This window comes from Nyctereutes procyonoides, unplaced genomic scaffold (assembly GCF_905146905.1).
Source record: "Nyctereutes procyonoides isolate TBG_1078 unplaced genomic scaffold, NYPRO_anot_genome, whole genome shotgun sequence".
Classification (NCBI taxonomy): Eukaryota; Metazoa; Chordata; class Mammalia; order Carnivora; family Canidae; genus Nyctereutes; species Nyctereutes procyonoides.
In genome coordinates this window covers 71,344,560-71,369,324 of record NW_026575146.1, presented here as the reverse complement: position 1 = coordinate 71,369,324, position 24,765 = coordinate 71,344,560, and the positions used below count along the sequence as shown (strand labels likewise).

The 24,765-nt window shown below is 42.2% G+C and overlaps 1 protein-coding gene across 5 annotated transcripts in view; it reads left to right on the top strand.

The window, feature by feature from the left end:
* Positions 1–397: 397 nt before the first annotated feature.
* The window catches only part of ZNF613 (zinc finger protein 613), a 29,993-nt gene continuing 5,625 nt past the window's right edge, over positions 398–24,765 (top strand). For 4 of the 5 annotated variants that reach the window (XM_055310365.1, XM_055310364.1, XM_055310363.1 and 1 more), the window contains exons 1-6: positions 398–482; positions 7,805–8,001; positions 9,689–9,815; positions 10,095–10,187; positions 15,673–19,588; positions 24,211–24,338. In XM_055310365.1, coding sequence (XP_055166340.1) covers positions 7,990–8,001; positions 9,689–9,815; positions 10,095–10,187; positions 15,673–17,405 — 1,965 coding nt within the window. In that variant the 5' untranslated portion in view covers positions 398–482; positions 7,805–7,989 and the 3' untranslated portion in view covers positions 17,406–19,588; positions 24,211–24,338. The remainder of the gene's footprint in view (positions 483–7,804; positions 8,002–9,688; positions 9,816–10,094; positions 10,188–15,672; positions 19,589–24,210; positions 24,339–24,765) is intronic. The other variant, XM_055310366.1, reaches the window with a different exon arrangement.

The window sequence follows — 24,765 nt, the reverse complement described above, 5'->3', positions numbered from 1 at the left end:
ACTTAACTTCTAAGATGGCTGCACCTCGTGTGTTTTCCAAATCTTTCTTCGTGTAAAGTGGATTTCCTCGCCAGCCCGCTGAGGTAGACGTATCCTACTCCATGTTTGCCTTGTGTAAGTAGGTTCAAACTTTTGAAAATCAGTTCAGTTTGTAGCGCAGGATTTAAGGTGTGAGAAATGGGAGTGTTTTCGGTAGGTTTTCATTGTTTCGAGCCTTACCTGGCTACTCTGACCAAAACGACCACTTCGCCTACCGTAGGTCGATTACGGAAGGGCAGCCGCCTGGCAGACCCGCTGGCCAAATGGGCGCGGACATATTGACTCCAGGAAAAGCCGGAAGTCCAAATGACTGTTCTCGGTAGAAACGCCTCTGGCCCTCGTCGGCCGCCATCCTCGGGCGCGGAGGCTGGCCATGGGCGCAGCCGGAGAATTTGCGGAAGTGCGGCTTGTAGGAGGTCGTGGTGGGGTCACTAGAAAATCAGGTCTGTGTATGGTTCGGTATCTGGAATAAGAGGAGAGGACCGAGGCGTCTGTGGGTGCCCGCGTGGGTGGAGCCTTGGGGTCTGTGGGGGAGAGGAAGCAGGTGGAAGCCGGTGCCGGTCTCTGTGTGTGCTATGCCTTTCGAGCGTGGGGGCAGTGGTTACCGAGATGTAGAGACCAACGTTTCCGAGACCGCGGTCAGGCTTTGGGTTCTGTCTGTAGCGCCCAGTGATTGAGCTCTAGGGAGGGGGGTGGTTTTTGTCAGTGAAAGCGGTGTCCACTTCGGATTCGGGTTTTACTCTTGCGGCTCAATGAGGGGCAGAGGCGCACGGTCAGCGAACCCTGGTGTTTCGGGATTATTCCGGGGAGGGAGAGTAGGGCGATGATGAGCGCAAGGGAGAGGTCCAGGTGTGTCAGCCCCTTGAGAGGTTTGTGAGAGCTGAAGCACACTTGGTGGGGTGGGTTGAGGGTCCAACGTTTCTTTCCCTCCAATCCAAGCCCCTGGTTTGCCTTTGTCTTTGCACATCTCTTGACCCCATAGTTATGATGGAGGATTTCACACAAAGTGGTTTCAATTAAAGAGGATTTTGCCCTTTCTGCAAGTTTACTTTAAGTACGCATACGTACACACAGCTGGAAATGTTTCTTTTGGGTGCCATTGTAACACAGTAAACTAACATTGCTGTTACTCCAATTCTGTTCCCCAACGGTAACATTTGTTACCTTTTTTTCATTTCCCCTTTAGTCTTCGGTTTTCTATGCTTCACAATTCCAATATTCTATTGAAACACTGGCATAATTTGACTCTATTTAATTTCATGTTATAAATACTATATAATAAACGTACGTTTTTTCTTTAAAATTTTTTTTAAACTTATGTAACTATATATTGTCAAGAGGCAAATCTGTACCATTATGCATGCAATCTCAGCATTCATTTATTTTTTTTAATTTTCTCTCTCTCTCTTTTTTCAAAGATTTTATTTATTTAATCATGAGACATACAGAGAGAGAGAGGCAGAGACACAGGCACAGAGAGAGAAGCAGGCTGCATGCAGGAAACCTGACGTGGGACTCCATCCCAGGTCTCCAGGATCACGCCCTGGGCAGAAGGCAGGCACCAAACCGCTGAGCCACCCAGGCATCCCTCAGCATTCATTTAGATGGAATTTGAACAGGCTTGTGTCTGAGTAATCTCTACACCTAACAAGGGGCTCAAATTCACAACCATGAGACAAGAGTTGCATGCTTCACCGACTAAGTCAGCCAGGTATCCCTAAATAGAATATAAATACTCAATCACTTTTGAAAACAGGTTTTTATTCTCCATTTACCCATGCATGTGGTTTCCAGTCACTCCTGTCCACCTTGATCTTAATTTTTTTGCTAGTGTGAATGGTGTTTTTAAACATTTTATTCTCTTCTTTCAATTTACTATCACAAAAAAGAAAAATTACATTAAAAATCTGCTCCTTCACTGAATCATTAATATTAAGAGGTTCCCATTCCCTGTAATTTTTTTATTGTTTAAAGAATTTTAGGGCAGCCCCGGTGGCTCAGCGGTTTAGCGCCGCCTTCGGGCCAGGGTGGGATCCTAGACCCAGGATTGAGTCCCATGTCAGGCTCCCTGCATGGAGCCTGCTTCTCCCTCTGCTTATGTCTCTGCCTCTCTCTCTCTCCCTCTCTCTCTCCCTCTCTCTCATGAATAAATAAAATCTTTAAAAAAATTAAAAAAATAATTTTACATTTGAACACCTATTATGCCTACCACCTAGATCTTTGTCATCATGATTTTGTTTCCTTTTTTTTTTTTTTAATTTTTATTTATTTATGGTAGTCACACGCAGAGAGAGAGAGAGAGAGAGGCAGAGACATAGGCAGAGGGAGAAGCAGGCTCCATGCACCGGGAGCCCGACGTGGGATTCGATCCCGGGTCTCCAGGATCGCGCCCTGGGCCAAAGGCAGGCGCCAAACCACTGCGCCACCCAGGGATCCCGATTTTGTTTCCTTTATTCCATATCCATATATCACTTCTCAGTCATTAATATACCCTTTTACATTAAATTTTTTTAAAGATTTTATTTATTTATTTATTTATTTATTTATTTATTTATTTATTTATTTATTTATTTATTTGAGAGAGATAGCACAAGCAGGGAAGAGAGAGAAAAGCAGACTCCCAGATGAGCAGGGAGCCCAATGTGGGACTTGATCTCAGGACCTGGGATCATGACCTGAGCTGGAAGCAGGTGTTTAATGGACTGAGCCACCCAGATGCCCCTCTTTTACATTTTTTAATGTTTATTTATTTATTTAAGTAATCTCTGCACCCAACATTGGGGGCTTTAACTCATGACCCCAAGATCAAGAGTTCTAAGTTCTTCCAACTGAGCCAGGTACCCTGGTTTGTCTCTCCTTTTTTTTTTTTACTTTGTTCATTTATTTCTTAAATTCCACATATGAATGAAATCATATAGTATTTGTCTTTCTTTGGTGGCTTATTTCACTTAGCATTATACTCTGTGGATCCATCCATATTGTTGCAAACAGGAAGGTTACATTATTTTTTATGGTTGAATAATATTCCATTATATATATGATATATATGGCATATATTATATGGCATATAATATTAAGTATATTTTATATATTATATAAAGTTATATATCATAAAGTTATTTTAAATACAATATTATATATGTGTATATACACTACATGTTCTTTCTGTTCATCTATCAATGGACATTTAGTTTGCTTCCATAATTTGGCTATTGTAAATAATGCTGCAGTAAACAGGGGTGCATATATCCCTTTGAATTAGTGTTTTCATATTCCTTCATATTCTTTGGGTAAATATCCAGTAGTGCAATTACTGGATCATAATGTCATTCTATTTTTAATTTTTTAAGGAATCTCCATAATATCTTCCATAATATCTACCAGTTTGCATTCCCACCAACAGTGCGTGAGGGTTCCTGTTTTTCCACATCCTTGCCAATATTTGTTTCTTGTGTTTTTGATTTTATTATCCTGAGAGATGTGAGGTGATATCTTACCGGGTTTTCTGTGTACAAACTTTTGTGTAGATATCCTTTTACTTCTGGATATAAATCCTATGTGAAATTGTAGGTTCACATGGTAAAATATATTTAACTGTTAGAGGTACTACCAGACTATTTTCCAAAGTGGCTGCACCATTTTACATTTCCATTAGCAGTTCTGAGGGTTCTATTTCCTCCACATACTCCCCAACACTTGTTATTTCCTTTTTTAAAAAAACTATATCCATCCTAGTGAGTGTGAGCAGTATCTCAGTTGTGGTTTTGTTTTGTTTATTAAAGATTTTATTTATTTATTCATGGGAGACACAGAGAGAGACAGAGGCAGAGGCACAGGCAGAGGGAGAAGCAGGCTCCAGGCAGGGAGCCTGACGTGGGACTGGATCCCGGGTCTCTAGGATCAAGCCCTGGGCTGAAGGTGGCGCTAAACCGCTGAGCCACCCGGGCTGCCCTCAGTTGTGGTTTTGATTTGCATTTCTCTGAAGAATGATGTTGAGCATCTTTTCACGTTCTTATACTATGCATAACTTGAATACATATTTTCACTGAATATAGATTATTAACATTTCTTTACCTTCATTGGCTGTGTGTACTTTTATTCATTCAATTAATTATCTAGTAGCAGACCTAAATAATCCCTGTATATCAACTTTGCATGCTTATGCCATTGTTTCCTTTGTAAAGATTCCTAGGAGTGGATTTCTTGGATTCTAGCTAAATCTCTATTGAAAGTATTCAATACTAAATGTTAAACTATTCCCCTGCATTGAATAAGCAGTCACTCCCCACTACCACCTCCCCAAGGGGGTAGAGACAACTATCCTGACAAGACGCTGACAACTACCAATCTGCTTTCAGTTTCTGTGGATTTAGCCATTCTGGATATTTCATATAAGTGAAGTCATACAATATATGACCTTTTGTGTCTGGCTTCTTTTACTTAGTGTAATGTTTCATGGTTGTGTACTGTGCTCTAGGGTGTTCCTTCTGTGCTTATCCAGGCCATTTCATTTATAACCCTGCCTTAATCTTCATTACCTGCTTGCACTGAGTGTAGAATTCAGCCAGAGGGAAAAGTTGGGGTCTTCTCAGGTCTCTTCCAAGCAGGTGTCCTGCCCTGTGCATGTACTTGGCTTTATTAATTCCCCAGTATGCCCTACTGCTTTTGAATGACTTAAGTTCCCGAAGAAACTCTCTCCTCAGCTTTTTCTCCCAGCCTTTCAACTGTGCCTCAACTATAATCTTTTTTTTTTTTTTTTTAGTTTTTATTTATTTATTCATGAGAAACAGAGAAGCAGAAACATAGGCAGAGGGAGAAGCAGGCTCCCAGGAGCCTGATGCAAGACTCGATCCCAGGACCCTGGGATCATGACCTGAGTCAAAGGCAGATGCTCAGTCACTGAGCCACCCAGGTGCCCTTCAACCATAATCTTTTGTCCCAGGCATCTATAGGTTGTTTGTCTACATTGTTGTTGTTTTTAAGATTTTATGTATTTATTTATTTATAGAGTACACACTAGTGGAGGGAGGAGCAGAGAGAGAGGGAGAGAATTTCAAGCAGATTGCTTGCTGAGTGCAGAGCCCAATTTGGCGCACAAATCCCACAACCCTGAGATCATGGCCTGAGCCAAAATCAAGAGTTGGTCACTTAATCGCCTGAACCACCCAGTCGCCCCACCTTGCATTGTTTTGTTTTGTTTTTTTTTTTAAAGATTTTTTAAATTTATTCATGAGACACACACACACAGAGAGAGAGAGAGGCAGGCAGAGACACAGGCAGAGGGAGAAGCAGGCTCCACACAGGGAGCCCGACGTGAGAGTCAATCCCGGGACTCGATTCCGGAACTCGATCCCAGGTCTCGATCCCAGGTCTCCAGGATCATGCCCTGGCTGAAGGCAGGTGCTAAACCGCTGAGCCACCCAGGGATCCCCAAGATTTTTAAATTTTTTATTTACTCATGAGAGACACAGAGAGAGAGGCAGAGGGAGATGCAGGATCCTGGCAGGGAGCCCGATCCTGGACTCAGTCGCTGGCCTGGGGATCATGTCCCGAGCTGAAGGCAGACACTCAACCGTTGAGCTACCCAGGCATCCCCCACCTTACATTATTTTTGAGAAACACCCATTGCTTTTCTATCCTGTGCGAGGTCCAAATTAGAGTGATGAGCATGTTGCGTTAGTCCTTCAGGTAGGCCTCAGACCGATTGGAACAGATAAACACGATTCTTTGCATTTAAATAAAGTCTGCTCTACTCATTCCAGGACCAGGAACCAGAGTTCCCCACTGGGAATCCTGGATCCTATCTCTAGCACTACTACCAGGCTGGGGAGAGGGTGGAACAAGGGCAAATAAAAATGGTACAGAACTTTCCTACCATTTTTTTTTAAAGATTTTATTTATTTATTCATGAGAGACACAGAGAGGCAGAGACACAGGTAGAGGGAGAAGCAGGCTCCATGCAGGGAGCCCGGCATGGGGCTTGATCCCAGAACTCCAGGATCACACCCTGAGCCAAAGGATGCTCAACCACTGAGCAACCCAGGTGCCCAAGTTACCTCTTTCTTGATTGAACCATCACTCTGCTACTTAAACCTGTGACTATTTTTCAGAGTTATGATAAAGGGTTTGTTTTGTTCTTTATTCTGACAGTTCTTACTTGCTTTGGTGTTTCTGTGGAGGTATGAACCCTTGGAACTTCCCACTCTGCCATTTTCATCCAGTGGGAGTTCCTCCCATAATGTGCATGATTGATTTTGTTTTGTTTTTTAGTCATGGGTACTTTTTTGAAGAAATGAACTGCATATGCAACTTAAGTGATAGCCTCTAATTCACCTCCCTTCCCTCCCCAGACATAATGGCTTTCTTGAACTTGTTCTATATAACGCATGTTTTTATACTTTCTTTTTTTTAAGATTTTATTTATTTATTCATGAGAGAGAGAGAGAGAGAGAGAGAGGCAGAGACACAGGCAGAGGGAGAAGCGGGCTCCATACAGAGAGCCCAATGTGGGACTCGATCCTGGGACTCCAGGATCATGCCCTGGGCCGAAGGCAGGCGCTAAACCGCTGAGCCACCCAGGGATCCCTGTTTTTATACTTTCACTCAATGAGTATATAGCAGGAAAGAATAATCTTGTTGTATATGCTTTAATTTTTTTCTATCAGTTTGCCTTTGTTTCTTTCACATGACTTAGTGAAAATGGTTTGTTAGATGATACTTTGCTGAGCACCTTTGTCTTCAAACTGAGGTATGTACAAAAACTTTCATACATTAGCACATTTGGTTTTTTTTTTTAATTTTTATTTATTTATGATAGTCACAGAGAGAGAGAGAGAGAGAGAGAGAGAGAGAGAGAGAGAGGCAGAGACACAGGCAGAGGGAGAAGCAGGCTCCATGCACCGGGAGCCTGACATGGGATTCGATCCCGGGTCTTCAGAATCGCGCCCTGGGTCAAAGTCAGGCGCCAAACCGCTGTGCCACCCAGGGATCCCACATTTGGTCTTAAAGGAATAGATATCCAAATCCTCGCCTTTTACAAATTCTCTTTCCAAAACTGACCTGTTTGAGAAGCCCCTCAACCGTGGGGCACTATGCTCTGCTGATTCTCCTTTGCTGGCTTCCTTTCAGGGACTCCACTTCTACTTCATGGAAGAAAGTGCTCACATACTCACAATCTGGTGTTCCATTGCTCCAGAGTACAGTAGCCTCCAGGGTTCCAAATAAAAGGACAATACCAGAGAGCCAGGATATTTGGAGGTGACGATATGAAGAAAGACTCAGAATCTCACTGAATTTTAATCTGGGGGACAGGAGGACTGAGAACACCTGGACTTGGACCCCAAGGCTTTGTCTCCTCCAGCTTTTATTAAGAAAGCTAGCAAATAACAATCATCATGAATCTACTTGTTAGCTATAGGAATGATTAACTTTGGGAAATAGAAACAGAAAAACATGTTTACTTCAAAGGGTAAAAGAATTGTCCTGCACAATACTTTGCAATTATGCTATATGCCGTGTAAGGAGGCTATTAACTCAGGGAGGCGGAGCGGAAGAGCTATATCTGGAGAACAGTGTGGTCAAGTCAGTGTGCTGACTCAGGACCTCACGTATCCCCAGTGTGCTGGGGGTAATGAGATTCAGTTCTCAGATAAGCTCCGCAGCTGGTTGCCCACAGGACAGGTGGCCTTGAAATCAGGTTGGGCAGTAGCAGTGATGACATCTGGGTCCAGAGAAAATGTGCACTCAAAGCTAATTTACTTTTCAGCCCACAGGTCCTACTCTAGGAGCAAGATCCAACAAGTAAAGCAAGGAAGAGGTCTCAGGACCTGTATATGGTCATTTGTGGGGGCACCATTGACCAGAAACGAAGATTTCAGGAATTTAGGGGAATTCAAGAAGAAACTAAAGGCACAAGTCCCCATATTGGCTATTGTCCAATAACAGAAGAAAATGAAGGACCAGGTGACTTTGTTTTATTCTTTTTTTCATTCTGTGATTGTTTTCTGGAGGAATTGAAAACTCAATTGAATTAAATGGAAAAGTATAAATTGGTAAAGTTGACCTTGTGTAGAAATGGATTTAGATTCTAACTTCAATATTTAGGCAGATAGGATCAGGAATATATTGTTCGTAGGATCCCCACTAAATGACTAATTTTAGAACATCATGTGTGACTGGAGCATCCTATGGGCTATGCTAGCTGTCAGTTTATGTCTGATAACTCTAACGGCCATCATAACCATAGAATCACAATGATCACGGGATTATGCAGTAATGGAGGAGAAAGCAGCCTGGTTCTGCAAGGATGTCACTATATATTTTATGGCACTTAGACGTCAGGACTTTTGTTTAATGGTGCCTCTTAGACGTGAGATGGTAGTGCCCTTAACTTCAGCTTTCTCCTAAATGCAAAAGAAGGTTTCTTAAAGACCTCTTTGAGAATATACCAGGAGAATTCAGTGGGCACAGTTCTTCCTGGGATCATAACAAGGTGACTGTCAGGGTTATTCTAGATCATAATAAGGTTATCTAGATCATAACAAGGGGCTGTCAGGGTTATTCTAGAAATAAAATCCAGGTGACCTAAGAAAATGGAAGGGTTTCTTGACTTTCAAAGCTCTTATATGAACAGGTGGCTAAATTGATGTTTGTGTTCAGATATGGCAGTAGGGAGTTGAAGGTACTGTTGTCTGGCACAGTTGTTGGGATCCAAAGGGCTTGCCTTCAAGCTTCCCCTTATGTACGATAGTACATGCTCGCTCTTGTTCAAAGCCAATTCCTACTGCCTCCTCTTTTATTACCTTTTAAAATTTACTTCTATGAAAGTGCCTGGATATATTTTAAAGGTAAAAAAATTCCAATGATTATAAAGTTCTATAGCAAAAGTAAGACTCTTCATCATGTATACACAGAGCAGATGTTTCAAATACATATATTGTAAATGTTTTTAGTTTAGCAGAATTTAATGGCTACTTATTACCACAACTTATTTGTTGAATGATGCTTGACTGAATGATTAAAAAATATTTTGTTATATATATAAGTTCGAACATGGATGTATTTTTTGTATTTTTCTTCTATACCAATGTAGTTTATTTAAAAACATTTTTTTAAAGATTTTATTTATTTGAGAGACAGGGACAGATCATGAGCAAGGGGTGGAGGCAGAAGGAGAGGGAGAAGCACACTCCCTGCTAAGCAGGGAACCCGACATGGGCTCAGTCCCAAGACCTGAGCTGAAGGCAGACACTTAATTGACTGAGCCACTCAGGCACCCCTATAACAGTGTAGTTTACAAAAAAACCCAAAACATTTGGGGCACCTGCATGGCCCAGTGGGTTAAGCAGCTGACTCTTGATTTCAGCTCAAGTCATGATTTCAGGGTCGTGGGATGGAGCCCTGTGTTGGGTACTGAGCTTAGCAGGGAGTCTGCTTGAGATTCTCTGTCTCCCTCTGCACTTCCTTCCCTGCTTGCATGCTCTTTCTCTCTCTAAAATAAATGGATAAATCTTAAAAAAAAAAAAAATCTGAACACCTAAGTGTATAGATGCAGGCTATGTGGTGAACATGAACAGAGCAACTTCCTTCATATTCCTTTCATTTCAATAACAGAGAAGCACTCATATTAAACAGGACTATGTTGTTATAGGAATTGCTGACACTGGAGGATGTGGCTGTGGACTTCACCTGGGAGGAATGGCAGCTCCTGGCCCCTGCCCAGAAGAACCTGTACCGGGATGTGATGTTAGAGAACTATAGCAACTTGGTGTCAGTGGGTGAGGACATCTCCCTTGTGTCTCTCAAAGGGTCCCCATCAGTGGCCTTTCCTCTCTCAGCTTCTGAGAGTTTGGGTGTGTCTGTGCTGCTCTGAAGTATATATTCTCAGTTCCCTCTCTGGCCCCAAATTTGAGGGTATGGTATACCCTTCTTAAGAGAAGACCTTTAACTTTACTGATCTGCAAATTGCATGGCTCCTAAAATACAGCAGTGTTCTGTGTTGGAAGACCACAGCTCAGTTCACAGAGCCTACCTCTTCTGTCATTTCCCACGATCAGGGTATGTGGCCAGCAAGCCAGATGCACTCTTCAGATTGGAACAAGGAGAGCCATGGGCGACAGAAGATGAAATCCGCAGTCAAATCCATCCAGGTAAGAGGGAACCAACAAGGAAGGTGGCAAAGAAGTTGTATTTAGTAAGTCAGAGGTGTCACAGCTTCGAGGATGGCTGAGGACATGTGAACAGAGCTCTGGGAATCTCCCCTAGAGGGGCTCTTTCTCTTTGAGGTGCTTAGAACATTTATCTCTTTTTGGGTTCAATCCCTGTTTGTTTCATACAGGCCTCCATTAACTTTCTCTCTAGATTTCTTAGAATTCTCAAGTATTACCACCCTTTGCCTAATGCTGTGTCATCACTTGTTCCTTCTGCTTCTCTCCCTATGGAGGTCTACCTTCCACATCTTCCACATCTCTCTCCAAAGAGAATTGATTGGAGCACTGTCTTTTGACTGCTGCACTTTCCTGCCCCTTTGGATAATGTCAGTTTCCCTTCTTAACATTCACCTCCATTTTCGATTGGGAGTTAGGATTTCAGCATGTGAATTGGTTGGGGGTGGAGCATGAACATCCAGTCCACAGTACCTGCTGTTCTATATGTCTTACATCCTGGCTGTGTAAGAAAACCTTTTGTATCTTCTTTAATCTGACACCACTGCCACATGCACAGTACTTTTGACACCACACGTTAGCAGTTTTCCTCACACCAAGCAGTTCTTTGTGACACCAGCTAGTTGTCCTACGATTTAGCTCAATTCTGACCTTATCTACGTGGAGGTAGTGTCAGATCCCTCAGGTTAAGGGCTCCATCACATAATTCTGCTCCCCACTTTATTTTTTATTTTTTTGAAAAGAGTAATCACATTTATTGATTGATGAAAAGGGTATTTGTTTTTTGCCCCCCATTTTAGATATCAATCCCAAATAGGAGGTCCCCAGTTTACTCACAACTTCTGTCTGACTTGTTTACAAATCAGAGGTTCCCATGACGTCTTCTCCCTTGGAATTGATTACTTGCTAAAATAGCCCAGAGAACAGAATTCTTTTCAAAGATGACATTGTACAAGGAGAAACGAAATTCATCAAAAGAAACAAATATGATGTCTTGTGCTGAAAAGTGCCAGGAAGATCGATGGTACAGGAGTAGAATAGTGTGAGGCCCTGGAGCTGCTCTAGCATCTGGGAGTCTAGCTGGGGCCTCTAATCAGTCTTAAGTCTTCAGGCAATGGGAATACCTCTTTGAGCAGCTGTTTGAGGGATGTGAGGCCTCCTCCAGTGAATTGAGCTCCAATTCAATATATTTTGTATATAAAATAGTGAGTTCAAAGGCCCAAGGCGGGGTGCTCAGTGGGGAGACTGCTTCTCCCTCTCCCCACCCCTCCACTTGTGCTCTCTCTTGATGTTTCGCTCTCTCGAATAAATAAAATCTTTTTTAAAAAAAACACCACCACCACCACCACCACCACCCCACCCTGCCCCAAACAAAGGCCCAAGGCAGGAGCATGTTTGAGAAACCTCAGGGAAGCTGGTATGAATACAGGAAAGGAAGCCAGAGGGAGTGGCTGGCAGTCATGTGGAGATAAGGGCAGTGGGGTAGTGGCTGGAGTTTGGAGTAAACAGCTCATGTAGGACCTTGGAAGAACACTTCAAGGGCTTGATATTTGTAAATAAGGAGATAAGAAAACATTAGGAGTTTTCAGTAGAAGACGAATATGAAATAATTTATACTTAAAATGATGGCTTTGGCCACTTCATAGAAAGGAGATGGTAGTAGACAGAGGTTGAAGCCTGAAATCCGGCCACATACCGACTGCTTTAGTCACCTGAGTAGAGAATGTGAGGTTTGGTCAACATCTGAATGTGTTTATAAAGAGGGCAGAAATTATTTCCTACTGAAGTAGAGAGAGGATGTGAGAGAAAATACAAAAGCAGGATGATGGTGTTTTTGGTGTGAGTCTGGGAGGAGGGAATTGCCATTTCTGAGATGAAGACTTGCAAAGAAGGTGTGGGTTGAGAAGTCAGGGGTTCTGTTTTGGACAGTGGATGTGAGACCCTACTTATGCCCGTTGAGGTATAGCATGCTGTTTGGATTTACCTGAGGAGTCCAGGGAGAGTTTAGGACTAGAGATAGAAATATGGATTGAGTAGATCTCCTGTGATTTGCGCATACAGATTAAAAAGAGCCTGAGAGGGACGCCTGGATGGCTCAGTGGTTGAGCATCTGCCTTCGGCTCAGGGCATAATCCCAGAGTCCCAGAATCAAGTCCCACGTCAGACTCCCTGCATGGAGCCTACTTCTCCCTCTGCTTGTGTCTCTGCCTCTCTCTCTCTGTTTCTCTCGTGAATAAATAAATAAAATCTTAAAAAAAAAAAAAGAGCCTGGGACAACTACCAATCAGAAAGATGGCTATTTGATAAATGCAGGGTTTCCTAATAAGGTAACCAGACCCCTTCTTTTGAAAGTCTGTTTTTGTAGATTTGAGTGACAGCCTGGGTTAGTTTATACAGAATGCCATAAGCACCCCCTCTTGAGCCTAGCCTAGTTGGTGAACCACAATCTTCATTTGTGCTGGGAGAAATTGAATTTGGTGAAAAGTAAAGCAATATATTCTATAGGTAAGATTTTAGTAGCAAATAGATGACAAATTGGCATATAATATGTGGAGGTTCAGCATTTGAGTGAGCCATCTTTTTTTTTTTTTTGAGAGAGTGCATGTGAGTGGGGGAGGGGCAGAGGGAGAGACAATCTTAAGCAGGCTCCATGCTCACCACGGAGCCTGATGCATGGCTTGATCCCACAATCCTGAAGTCATGACCTGAGCCGAAATCAATAGTCAGACACCCAACTGAGTGAGCTACCCAGTCGCCCCTTGAATGAGGCATCTTGTGCTACAGTTCTGGACTGTGTGAAGTTAATTGTCAAAGTTAAAAATGAAGTGGAGCACCTGGGGGGCTTAGTTGGTTAACAGTCTGACTATGGCTCAGGTCAATGATCTCAGGGTCCTGGGATCAAGCCCCTTGTTGGGCTCCATGCTCAGCAAGGAGTCTGCTTCTCCCTCTCCGTCTGCCTGTCTCCCCATCATCCCTCTGCTTGTGCTCTCTCTCAAATAAATAAAATCTTTTTAAAATTATTTTTTATTTTTAAATTTTTTAAAAGATTTTATTTATTCATGAGAGACACACAGAGAGAGAGGCAGAGACATAGACAGAGGGAGAAGCAGGCTCCATGCAGGAAGCCCAATGTGGGACTCGATCCTGGAACTGCAGGATCACGCCCTGGGCCAAAGGCAGATGCTCAACCGCTGAGCCACCCAGGTGCCCCAAAATCTTTTTTAAAAAATGCTAGGAATACTTTGGAAACTTAGTGGGAACAGCTTACAGTGACATAGAATGGGAGAACAGTAGCATGATATGTGGGAGACAAATAGGATTGGAGCAAAGATGATGAAGGGCAAAGAGTGCAGGTGTGAGTGTGGAAATGTGCACAGCCATGTGGAGGTGGTCAAGGAATTAGCCTAACCCCAGGCACAGAAAGGCCGAGTTTAGAAGGAATTTTGTAGGGGAACTAGTGGAGCAGGAACATGGATAAGTGGGCTAATTGTTGGAAATCTAACTTATTTCCAGGCTAACTGTTGTGGACTTTGTTAGAAACTGAGTAAAATGGTGGAGCTGTAGGTTTGATTTGTCCTTGAATATATCCCATTTTTAACTAGATGGCAGCAGTGTAGCAAGTGGTACATCCAGTAGTTCTAAGAAAAGTGGAAGGCAAAGCCACCAACAGTCTTGGTTTGGGATCAGAAATGTGATCCTTTAGCACCCCTTAAATGATGCAAACCAAGACATATATGCAGAATTTTGAAAGAAGATGATTTTAGTGGCAAACTGCGGGTTTGGGGCTTATTACATTGAAATGGGAACAGGTGAAATAGTCCATGTATACAAGTACAAAATGTGACTGAAAAAGATGACAATCCCTAGTGTGGTATTGTGATGTAAGAAGTATAGTTTGGTCTTTGGCTCTGGTTCCTGGCACAGAACATCCTACAACCCTTGTAGTTTCCTGAGTATGGGAATGTTTATTTCCCTTATTAGTACAGACAATGTTTGGTGCCCCTCTGTGGGCTTTTTAAAATCTTTGGTATTTTTGTTTTTATTTATTTATTTATTTACTTACTTATTTATAATTTTTAAATTTTTAAAAAGATTTTATTTATTTAAGAGAGAGTGAGAGAGAGCACAGCAGGGGGAGCAGGAGAGAGAGAAGCAGGCTCCCCCTACTGAGCAGGAAGCCCAATGAGGGACTTGGTCCCAGGACCCTAGGATCATGACCTGAGCCAAAGGCAGACACTCAACCAACTGAATCACTGAGGTGCCCCAAAACTCTCAATGTTTCAGTAACTGTAACATATTCCCATGCCTTCACCTTTTGATGTACACATTTTTCCAAGTATAAACTCATCCAGTTTTCTGTCTTTACATGATATTTATACACTGATGATTTCTACATTGTTATTTCCAGTTAAGACCTTGCTCAAGATTTATATATCCAATCAAGTTCTTCATGTCTGTACCACCTATCCAAAACCTATCTGAAGACTGGTACGCTTGTAAATACACACTCAATTTACCCTTATTCCAAACCTCAATAATAATTCCCATCTCATTACCTATCCACTGGCCCAGGTCAGACACTTCAGAATAATACTTGATTCCTCACATTTATCAGTTGTCCCCACATTGAAACCATGAGTGAGTCTTGTCTTCTTTCCTGATTATGTTCTGACTTGCCTCCACCTTGCTCTCCATTGCTCCCTGAACCCAGTTTTCATTGTTTTGTACCTGCTTTTTCTATTACTTCTCACTTACTCTGTTTTTTCTAACTAGAATGTATGCTCAATGAAAATAAGGATTGTGTTTCTATATCCTCATCATCAGCACAATGCCTGGTACAGAGACATAGTTTAATAAGGATTTATGGATGTATGAATGTGTCCCACATAATTTTAAAACAAATACTCCTCTATTTCCTAGTGCTTATAGGAATTTGATTTTATTGAACCACCCAGCATGTTTTGTAAGTTACAGTTAGAAAGCAGCCAAATCCTGGGGCACCTGGGTGGCACAGTCAATTAAGTGTCCAATTCATGGTTTTGGCTTAGGTCGTGATCTCAGGGTTGTGAGATCAAACCCCAACTTGGGCTCCATGCTTAGCATGGAGTTTGCTTGAGATTCTGTCTCTCTTTCTCCCTCTGCCCCTCCTGCTAGTGCACACACTCACTCTCTCTCTCTCTCTCTAAGATAAATAATCTTTTTTAAAAACCAACAACAGCTAAATCTACGTTTATTCATTTTCAGTGATCTAATCTTGTTTATGCCCTGACGGTTCTTATCTTGTATTTTCTTTGCTTATGTTACTGTGTTTAACCTTTGTCTAAGTGATGACAAGCATATTTACTTGGAGTTTCTTTAAAATGAGGTAATAGCATTATCAATAAAGAGCCAGCCTACACAAAGCCATTTGTGAAATAGTTTTATTATATTCCAGCCTCATGAAAAGATTCGTTCTTGTCTTCTTTCCTAGAGATCAAGAAAGATGATAGTCATCTACAGGGGCACTTGCAAAATCAAACATGTCCAAAGAGAATGAAACAAGGCCACAAACATAATGCATTTGGAAACATCATTCTTCAGAGTAAAAGTAATTTTCCTTTAAGGCAAAATTACGATATCTTTGACTTACATGGGAAAACACGGAAATCAAATTTAAGGATAGTCAACCAGAACAGAAGCTATGAAGTAAAGAACTTCATTGAGGTTAATGGAGATATGAAATCTTTCTCCCATACAAAGCATGACCAGTATTGTATTGAAATTAAATTCCCTGAATGTGGAAATTCTATGAATACAAATTCCCAATTCATCAAGCATCAAAGAACCCAAAAAATAGAGAAACCCCATGTATGTAGTGAATGTGGAAAAGGCTTCTTCAAGAAGTCTCGGCTCATGGATCATCAGAGAGTTCACACAGGAGAAAAGCCTCATGGGTGCAGTGTATGTGGGAAAGCATTTTCCAGAAAGTCCAGGCTCACTGAACACCAGAAAACTCACATAGGTGAGAAGCGGTATGAATGTTCTGAATGTGACAAAGCATTCCCCAAGAAATCACGGCTACTCATGCATCAGAAAACTCATACAGGAGAGAAACCCTATGTGTGCAGTGAGTGTGGAAAAGGCTTCATCAAGAAATCTCGGCTCATTAATCATCAGAGAGTTCACACAGGAGAGAAGCCTCATGGATGCAATTTGTGTGACAAAGCATTCTCCAGAAAGTCCAGGCTCATTGAACATCAGAGAACTCATACAGGAGAAAAACCTTATGAATGCACTGAATGCGACAAAACATTCCGCTGGAAGTCACAGCTCAATGCCCATCAGAAGACTCATACAGGAGAGAAATCATATATATGCAGTGAATGTGGGAAAGGTTTCATTCAGAAGGGCAATCTCATTGTACATCAGCGAACGCATACTGGGGAGAAGCCTTATATATGCAGTGAATGTGGGAAAGGTTTCATTCAGAAGGGCAATCTCCTTATACATCAACGAACTCACACTGGAGAGAAACCCTATGTATGCACTGAATGTGGGAAAGGCTTCAGCCAGAAGACATGCCTCATATCACATCAGCGATTTCACACTGGAAAGACTCCCTTTGTATGTACTGAGTGTGGAAAATCCTGTTCTCACAAGTCTGGTCTCATTAACCACCAGAGAATTCATACAGGAGAGAAACCCTATACCTGCAGTGACTGTGGGAAGGCTTTTAGAGATAAGTCGTGCCTTAACAGACACCGGAGAACTCATACAGGAGAGAGGCCCTATGGATGTGCTGACTGTGGAAAGGCTTTCTCTCACCTCTCATGCCTTGTCTACCATAAGGGAATGTTGCATGCAAGAGAGAAAGGTGCGCATTCAGTTGGGTTGGAGAATCCTTACTCAGAGAGCCCCAGATCATCACTTTCAAATGATAACATGCAGGAGAAAAACCCTGTTAACACAGTGTCGGTGCAGATGTCTTCTGTAGCAGCTCAGACTTCATTACACCTCCATGGGCTCCTAGCAGATAGGAACATAGTCACTGTGCGACAGCCAGGTGCCAGATGTACACCACCAGCAAATAACAGAAGTTGTACAGAGAAACCTTTTGAATGCAGTGAATGTGGTAGTACCTTCACTGATCATTTACATCATATTTTATGTCATAAAAAGCACACAGCGGTAAAGTGTGATACAATCAAGGTGGAAAACCCTTGAATAAAACCTTCCAGCTCATTATGCGGCTGGTAAGTGTATACTGAGACAAGTAGCATAAAGACCAGGAATAGTATAAAGACAAATAGTATCAAGATCAGGAAAGCCTTTCTGGAAGGATAGACCTTCCTGGTGCCTCACAGGTCACATATCATTAGTGAGCTCATAGCTGGTAGAAATATAATGACCTTGGAAAAGTCCTTCCCCAGAAATAAGACTTCGGTAAGCATCAGAGTTCACACAGGAGAGGAACTGTTGGAAGAGCTCTGAAAGCAGTGAATGTGGCAGGGTTGTCAGTGGAGCATTTTGCCTCATCAGTAGGCAGAGGAAATAATACAGAAACAAAACTCTGCACACAGCAACTGTGGAACATCTTCGGAAAACACATAAAGCAAACAAGCCCTGTGAAAATGAATATTTTAAAGATTTCTGCCACAAGTCTACCATCATTTTATATCAGATAATGTACATAGTGTACATTTAGGACATACACCTTGAATCAAACTCCTAATTGATATGATGGTCATTCCTTAATTCAGTGGTTAGAGTTATAACAGTGTATCCCCTCCCTTTTCAGGGTGTGGGGGCATGAATCTTTCATTCCCACCCATGATCATTACGCAGTTAGCTCTTGTGTTTCTCTGGTTCTAAATTTGTTGAGTTTATTTTAGGTTACTAAATACTGAAGTCTATCCTTCAAAAGGAAAGTGGATGCATTTGATTCAATAACATAACTTAGGGTGTTTGGATGTGTTTAACTTTGTAAATATCACCCAAAGGGACAGCTGCTCACAACTGAAAACCTATCGGCCAGGTTTTTTCCATGGAGGATAGTTCACATCTGATCTACACACCACTCAGAAAAACTTTCATCAACTATTTCCTTTACCTGGTGCTATTCTAAGACCTACAGATGCTGACAGTGATGAACTGAACAAAAGTCCTTGCTGCCTTTGAGTTGGCTTTTTTAAAGCTGGATTATATGCATGTAGCAATTTGACCCTCCAGCAAATGTAATCAAAGGATGTATATGCCTACATTAGTTGAAAAGGACATACTATAGAAGGTACAAAGTATCCTGATTATTTCGTGTTCAAGGCGCATATTATTTTTTGGAGAGGGAACAGGAAAGGATTTACTTAGTTTTACACATGTAAAATAGGATATGGGGACTTTTTAAAAAGGTTTGTATCTTATTTCTCTACCTGGATTATAAATGCCTATCTGGATAGTTTATAGATAGTCCTATATTCTGCAGCAATAGCAAAATAGAAACGGATTACATAGCTTTGAAAGATGATTGAAAATGAATGTGTGACCTAATGAATGACCTAACAGACTAATCAAGCAAACTTATTTTTGTCACCGAAGGAAAGGGAATGAATGCCAAAAATCAGTATTCTCCCAAGAAACATTTTTAAAAAGAATCCTGAGTAGAGGCCCTTGGCAATACAGAAGGGGCAGATCAGCAAGGGAATAAGATCCACAGAATAAGCCCAATTAATGGAAGAAAATGACGTCACTTTAAAAATGGAGGACAGTGTGTTTGGCAGGTGGAGGTGAGATTCCCTTCAGATGTCATGGAGAAGAGCCCTGAACTGTTCACAGTCTGCCATCTATGAGAGTTGCCACCATCTCTGGGATCCTGGCTCCTCTGTGATGTGATGAGACATGATGTAGCGTCATCCTCACTGTCCTGGGAAGGGGCCTGTATCCTCTCTTCTGTACTCAGGGTTCTTCCCCTCGGTTCAATAAAGATCTATGCAGCTTAAAAACAGTCCTGCTTACAAGGGAAAGCGGTGGAAATTTGCCATGAAGTGGCTGTCTCCCAATTGAGATCCAAACTGAGTTTTTGAGTAATTTACTACTACAGACATTTTTTTGAGCATCTGCACTGTGATAAGCACTGTTGTAGACATGGGATACACTGGTGAACAAAACATGCAGAATAATGGCCTCTAACAGGATGGATTCAGGACAGATGCTCTTCAAAGAATCAAATGGATTCTTCAACTCGGGCTTCAGGTCCTCTCCATTTCTTGTTTTGTGAATCTGCATATCCCATCATGATGGTCAGTGATTTTCTACTTAAATCTGCAGTCTACCCCTGAATGGGCTGCCTGGCCTGCCCTGAACCTGAGGACCAGATGCTGAATTAACCCACCTTTCCGACGCTGGCATCCCAGGTAAATAAAACATTGTCATGGGATACTTTAAGAAGGCTGTCTCAGGGATCCCTGGGTGGCGCAGCGGTTTGGCGCCTGCCTTTGGCCCAGGGCGCGATCCTGGAGACCCGGGATCGAATCCCACATCGGGCTCCCGGTGCATGGAGCCTGCTTCTCCCTCTGCCTGTGTCTCTGCCTCTCTCTCTCTCTCTCTCTCTCTCTCTCTCTCTCTGTGACTATCATAAATAAATAAAAATTAAAAAAAAAAAAGATTTAAAAAAAAAAAAAAAAAAAAGAAGGCTGTCTCAGCTTACATCCTCTACTGCTTCACCTCTTTGGCTTCATAAAATGAATTTTAACAGTTACTAAGTGTGCTGTTTGCTAAATGATGACCACATTGTTTTGTTACTTAGTATTCTGAAATGCTCCATTTCCAATTTGGTGTATTTTAGGGAACTGCTTTTGTACATTTGAAACCTTTGTCAAGGTACCATTTTCTCAGCTGTTGCACGTGGTAATGAGTGTAGGTACTGAGATCAGGGTTTGGGATCTGCCTGGGTCACTCTGCCTTGTCTGGCTCAGTGTAGGTGGATATATTAGTCTTCTTGAGCTGTCATAACAAAGCACAGACTGGGTATTTTAAACAACAGACATTTGCTCACAATTCCGGAGGTGAGAGTGTGAGATCAAGGTTCATGGGGTTAGTTTCTTCCAAGGTGTCTCCTTGGCTTGTAGATGACCACCTTCAAGACCTAGTCTCCTTTGTGTCTAAATTTCTTTTTATAAGGAGACCAGTTATATTGGATTAGGGCTTCACCAGTGTGAATTTCCACTGAATTATCTCTTCATTTCTAGTAAATTATCTCTTCAAATACCCTATCTCCAAATATAGTCCCATTCTGAGGTACTAGAGAGGTTATTATCAGAACATAAAGATTGGCGGGGGTGGTGGATGATGGTATTTGTCTATGAATGCCATTCAAATTTGGAAATTTATATTGGGTTGATTGATGGAGCTGGCAGGTCATCAGTAAATGGTGGCATCTTTTCCAGATTTGAGGATTAATACAGGGCCATATATCAGTATCTGGGAAAGTCCATGTGTATCTGTGATTGAGAGGCTAAAGGTTTGGAGGCCCAGGACCTCTGGGTTGTTGGAATAGACCTGATGAATATTGTTTTCCCCTCAATCCTTTAAAATCCCTCTTTAGGGATTAGTTATATATGTATATATACATGCATTCATATACATATTATGCACACACACAAACACATGCATTTTCTAGAAAAGCAGTAGGTCCCTAGGGGACAATGATAAGACACAGCCACCCTAGGTAACAGAGATTCCATTGTTTTTTTTTTTTTTTAAGATTTTATTTATTTATTCATGAGAAACACAGAGAGAGAAGGGGGCAGAGACATAGGCAGAGGGAGAAGCAGGCTCTATGCAGGGAGCCGGATGTAGGACTTGATCCCGGTACTCCAGGATCACACCCTGAGGGGAAGGCAGATGTGCTCAACCGATAAGCCATCCAGGCATTCCCCAAATGTCTCTTAAGAGTTGCATTCACTGATTTCTGCCCACAAGTATCTCTACCTTTGGGCTGTGCACCTTTTCCTCTGATAATGTTATAAAGAGTCAGTTATGAAGTTTCTGAGGTCTCAACCAAATTGCCTGGATATCTGAGATCCAGGCTAGGGGGTAAGGGGCCCTGTGAATTTGGAGGATGCAGGAAAATTATAGAAAATGATTAAGGTTAAGGTTGTTCCTAAGATCTTTTTTATTTCATCTTTTAAAAGAGATTTTATTTATATATTAGAGAGAGAGCACACAAGTTGGGGGGGAGGGAGAGAGGGAGAAGCTGAGCAGAGAACCCAATTTGGGGCTCGAATCCAGGACCCTGGAATCATGACCTGAGCCAAAGGGAGACTCTTAACCAACTGAGCCACCCAGGCACCCCCTGAGCAAGGAATTTGATTCCAAAGGCTTAGTGTGACATAATAAGAAATATATTATTTGGTCTCTGCTCCCAGTTCCTGACTCAGAGCTTCAAAAACCCTTGTAGTTTTCTGAGCAATGGTGGGGGGTGATAGAAGCATCTTACACAGAGCTTTTTTTTTTTTTTTTTTAAATTTTTATTTATTTATGATAGTCACAGAGAGATAGAGAGAGGTAGAGACACAGGCAGAGGGAGAAGCAGGCTCCATGCACCGGGAGCCTGACGTGGGATTCGATCCCGGGTCTCCAGGATCGCGCCCTGGGCCAAAGGCAAGCACCAAACCGCTGCGCCACCCAGGGATCCCTTTTTTTTTTTTTATAATAATCATCTTTATTTTTTTTTTAATTTATTTATGATAGTCACACAGGGAGAGAGAGAGAGGCAGAGACACAGGCAGAGGGAGAAGCAGGCTCCATGCACCGGGAGCCTGACGTGGGATTCGATCCCGGGTCTCAGGATTGCGCCCTGGGCCAAAGGCAGGCGCTAAACCGCTGCGCCACCCAGGGATCCCATACACAGAGCTTTTAAATCCCTTGAAATTTCCTGTGATAGAAGTATCTTTTGTTCTAATAAAATGACTCTCCTGGATGTCTTCTGGATCGAGGCTGATTACCAGAAAGACCACCACCTTTGATGAGACACTTAGAACTTTCAGGGAAGGGAGAAGGCCTAGATATTGGGTTAATAATCCATTATTCATTTGAATCTATCTATCGGTCAATCTGTGTATCTGTAATCATTTGAAAGTTTTGTCTTTAAAAAGCATTCATGATGGGACACCTAGGTGGCTCTCGGTTAAGCGTTTGCCTTTGGCTCAGGGCATGATCATAGAGTCCCAGGATCGAGTCCCACGTCAGGCTCCCTGCATGGAGCCTGCTTCTCCCTCTGCCTGTGTCTCTGCTTCTCTCTCTGTCTCTCATGAATAAATAAATAAAATCTTTCAAAATTAAAATAAAATGCATTCATGAATCAAGTAGGTCATTTTTTAAAAGTAAAAGCCATATATATATATTTTTTTTAATGGTTAATATTTATGCATATATCTATTCAGCAAACAAGTGAGTTCCCTTTTATGTCCCCAAGACCATCCCCAGGTTTGGTAATTTGCAAAGACTCAGAACTCAGAAAACTTCTACTCAAGGTTACATTTATTATAGAAAGGATAGAGATTAAAGCAGCAAGGGAAGAGCCACAGTGTGACAGGGTGGGAGCTGGGTGTCACATGGTGTCTGCACTTGTGGAGAGGCTGGAGGCCGAAGTCACCCATGTGTGTGTCCTGCCTTGCTGACGTGGTCAAGCCCCAGTAGAGAGTGGACATCAAGGCTCAGGTGAGTTTTCCCTGCTAGCAGTTCCTCTTGCCTACTGTCACAAGTTCATGCCAAGGAAGTAACACTGCCTGTGACTCCATTGTGGGAAGACAGCTCACAGCTCTGTGTTTGGAACTTTCCTGTATTCTGTGCTTTGTGCCACTTTTTTTGTCTGATGTCAACCGTATCCTTTAACTATAGTAAGCTGCAACTGAGTGTAACAGTTTTCAGTGAGTTCTGAGTCCCACTAGCAAATTATCATGGTGTTACAGAATAATCTCCCAACCTTTGGTAGCTTTGTGTTGCATTTAGGGTAATTTCTAGTCTACTAATTATCTCTTCAATGTCTCTAATGTGCTTTTTAAATATGTGTACATTTGTTTTTTCAGAAATAGTCTTTTCCTCAAATCTGCCTACTTGAGAGTTCTTGCTCTTTAGACATTTTAAAATATTTTATTCCTTATAACTTTTTTTTTTTAGAGAGGGAGAATCTTTTTTTTTAATAAATTAATTTTTATTGGTGTTCAATTTACCAACATACAGAATAACACCCAGTGCTCATCCCGTCAAGTGTCCCCCTCAGTGCCCGTCACCCATTCACCCCCACCCCCCGCCCTCCTCCCCCTCCACCACCCCTAGTTCATTTCCCAGAGTTAGAAGTCTTTATGTTCTGTCTCCCTTTCTGATGTTTCCCACACATTTCTTCTCCCTTCCCTTATATTCCCTTTCACTATTATTCATATTCCCCAAATGAATGAGAACATACACTGTTTGTCCTTCTCCGATTGACTTACTTCACTCAGCATAATACCCTCCAGTTCCATCCACGTTGAAGCAAATGGTGGGTATTTGTCGTTTCTAATGGCTGAGGAATATTCCATTGTATACATAAACCACATCTTCTTTATCCATTCATCTTTCGATGGGCACCGAGGCTCCTTCCACAGTTTGGCTATTATGGACATGGCTGCTAGAAACATCGGGGGGTAGGTGTCCCGGCGTTTCATTGCATCTGAATCTTTGGGGTAAATCCCTAACAGTGCAATTGCTGGGTCGTAGGGCAGGTCTATTTTTAATTCTTTGAGGAACCTCCACACAGTTTTCCAGAGTGGCTGCACCAGTTCACATTCCCACCAACAGTGTAAGAGGGTTCCCTTTGGGAGAGAGAATCTTAAACAGGCTCAGTGCCTGGCTGGTTCAGTTGGTAGAACATTCGACTCTTGATCTTGAGGTTGTGAGTTCAAGTTCTGCATTTGGGAGTAGAGATTACTTTTTAAAAAAAATCTTAAAAAATAAATGGGAAACACTAATGTTAAAGAGGACCATGTTGTTACAGGGATTGCTGATTCTGGAGGATGTGACTGTGGACTTCACCTGGGAGGAATGGCAGGTCCTGGCTCACTGCTCAGAAGGACCTATACTGGGACGTGATTTTGGAGAACTATAGGAACCTGGTGTCAGTGGGTGAGGACAGCTTCCCTGTGTCACTCAGAGGGTCCTTTTTTTCTTTTCTTTTTTTAAATTTTTTTTTAATTTTTATTTATTTATGATAGTCACAGAGAGAGAGAGAGAGGCAGAAACACAGGCAGAGGGAGAAGCAGGCTCCATGCACCGCAAGCCCGACGTGGGATTCGATCCCGGGTCTCCAGGATCGTGCCCTGGGCCAAAGGCAGGCGCTAAACTGCTGTGCCACCCAGGGATCCCGACTCAGAGGGTCCTGATCAGTGGTCTTTCCTCTGTTAGCTGCTTAACGCTTCAGAGTAAATGCAGTGCTCTCATGTGGTAGATTCTCAGATCCTTCTCTGGCTTCAGGCAAAAATGTATAATGTGCCTGCTCCTGAGAGAAAAGCCTCTGGGTTGCAGATGTGAAAATTGTCAGTCTCTCAAATGT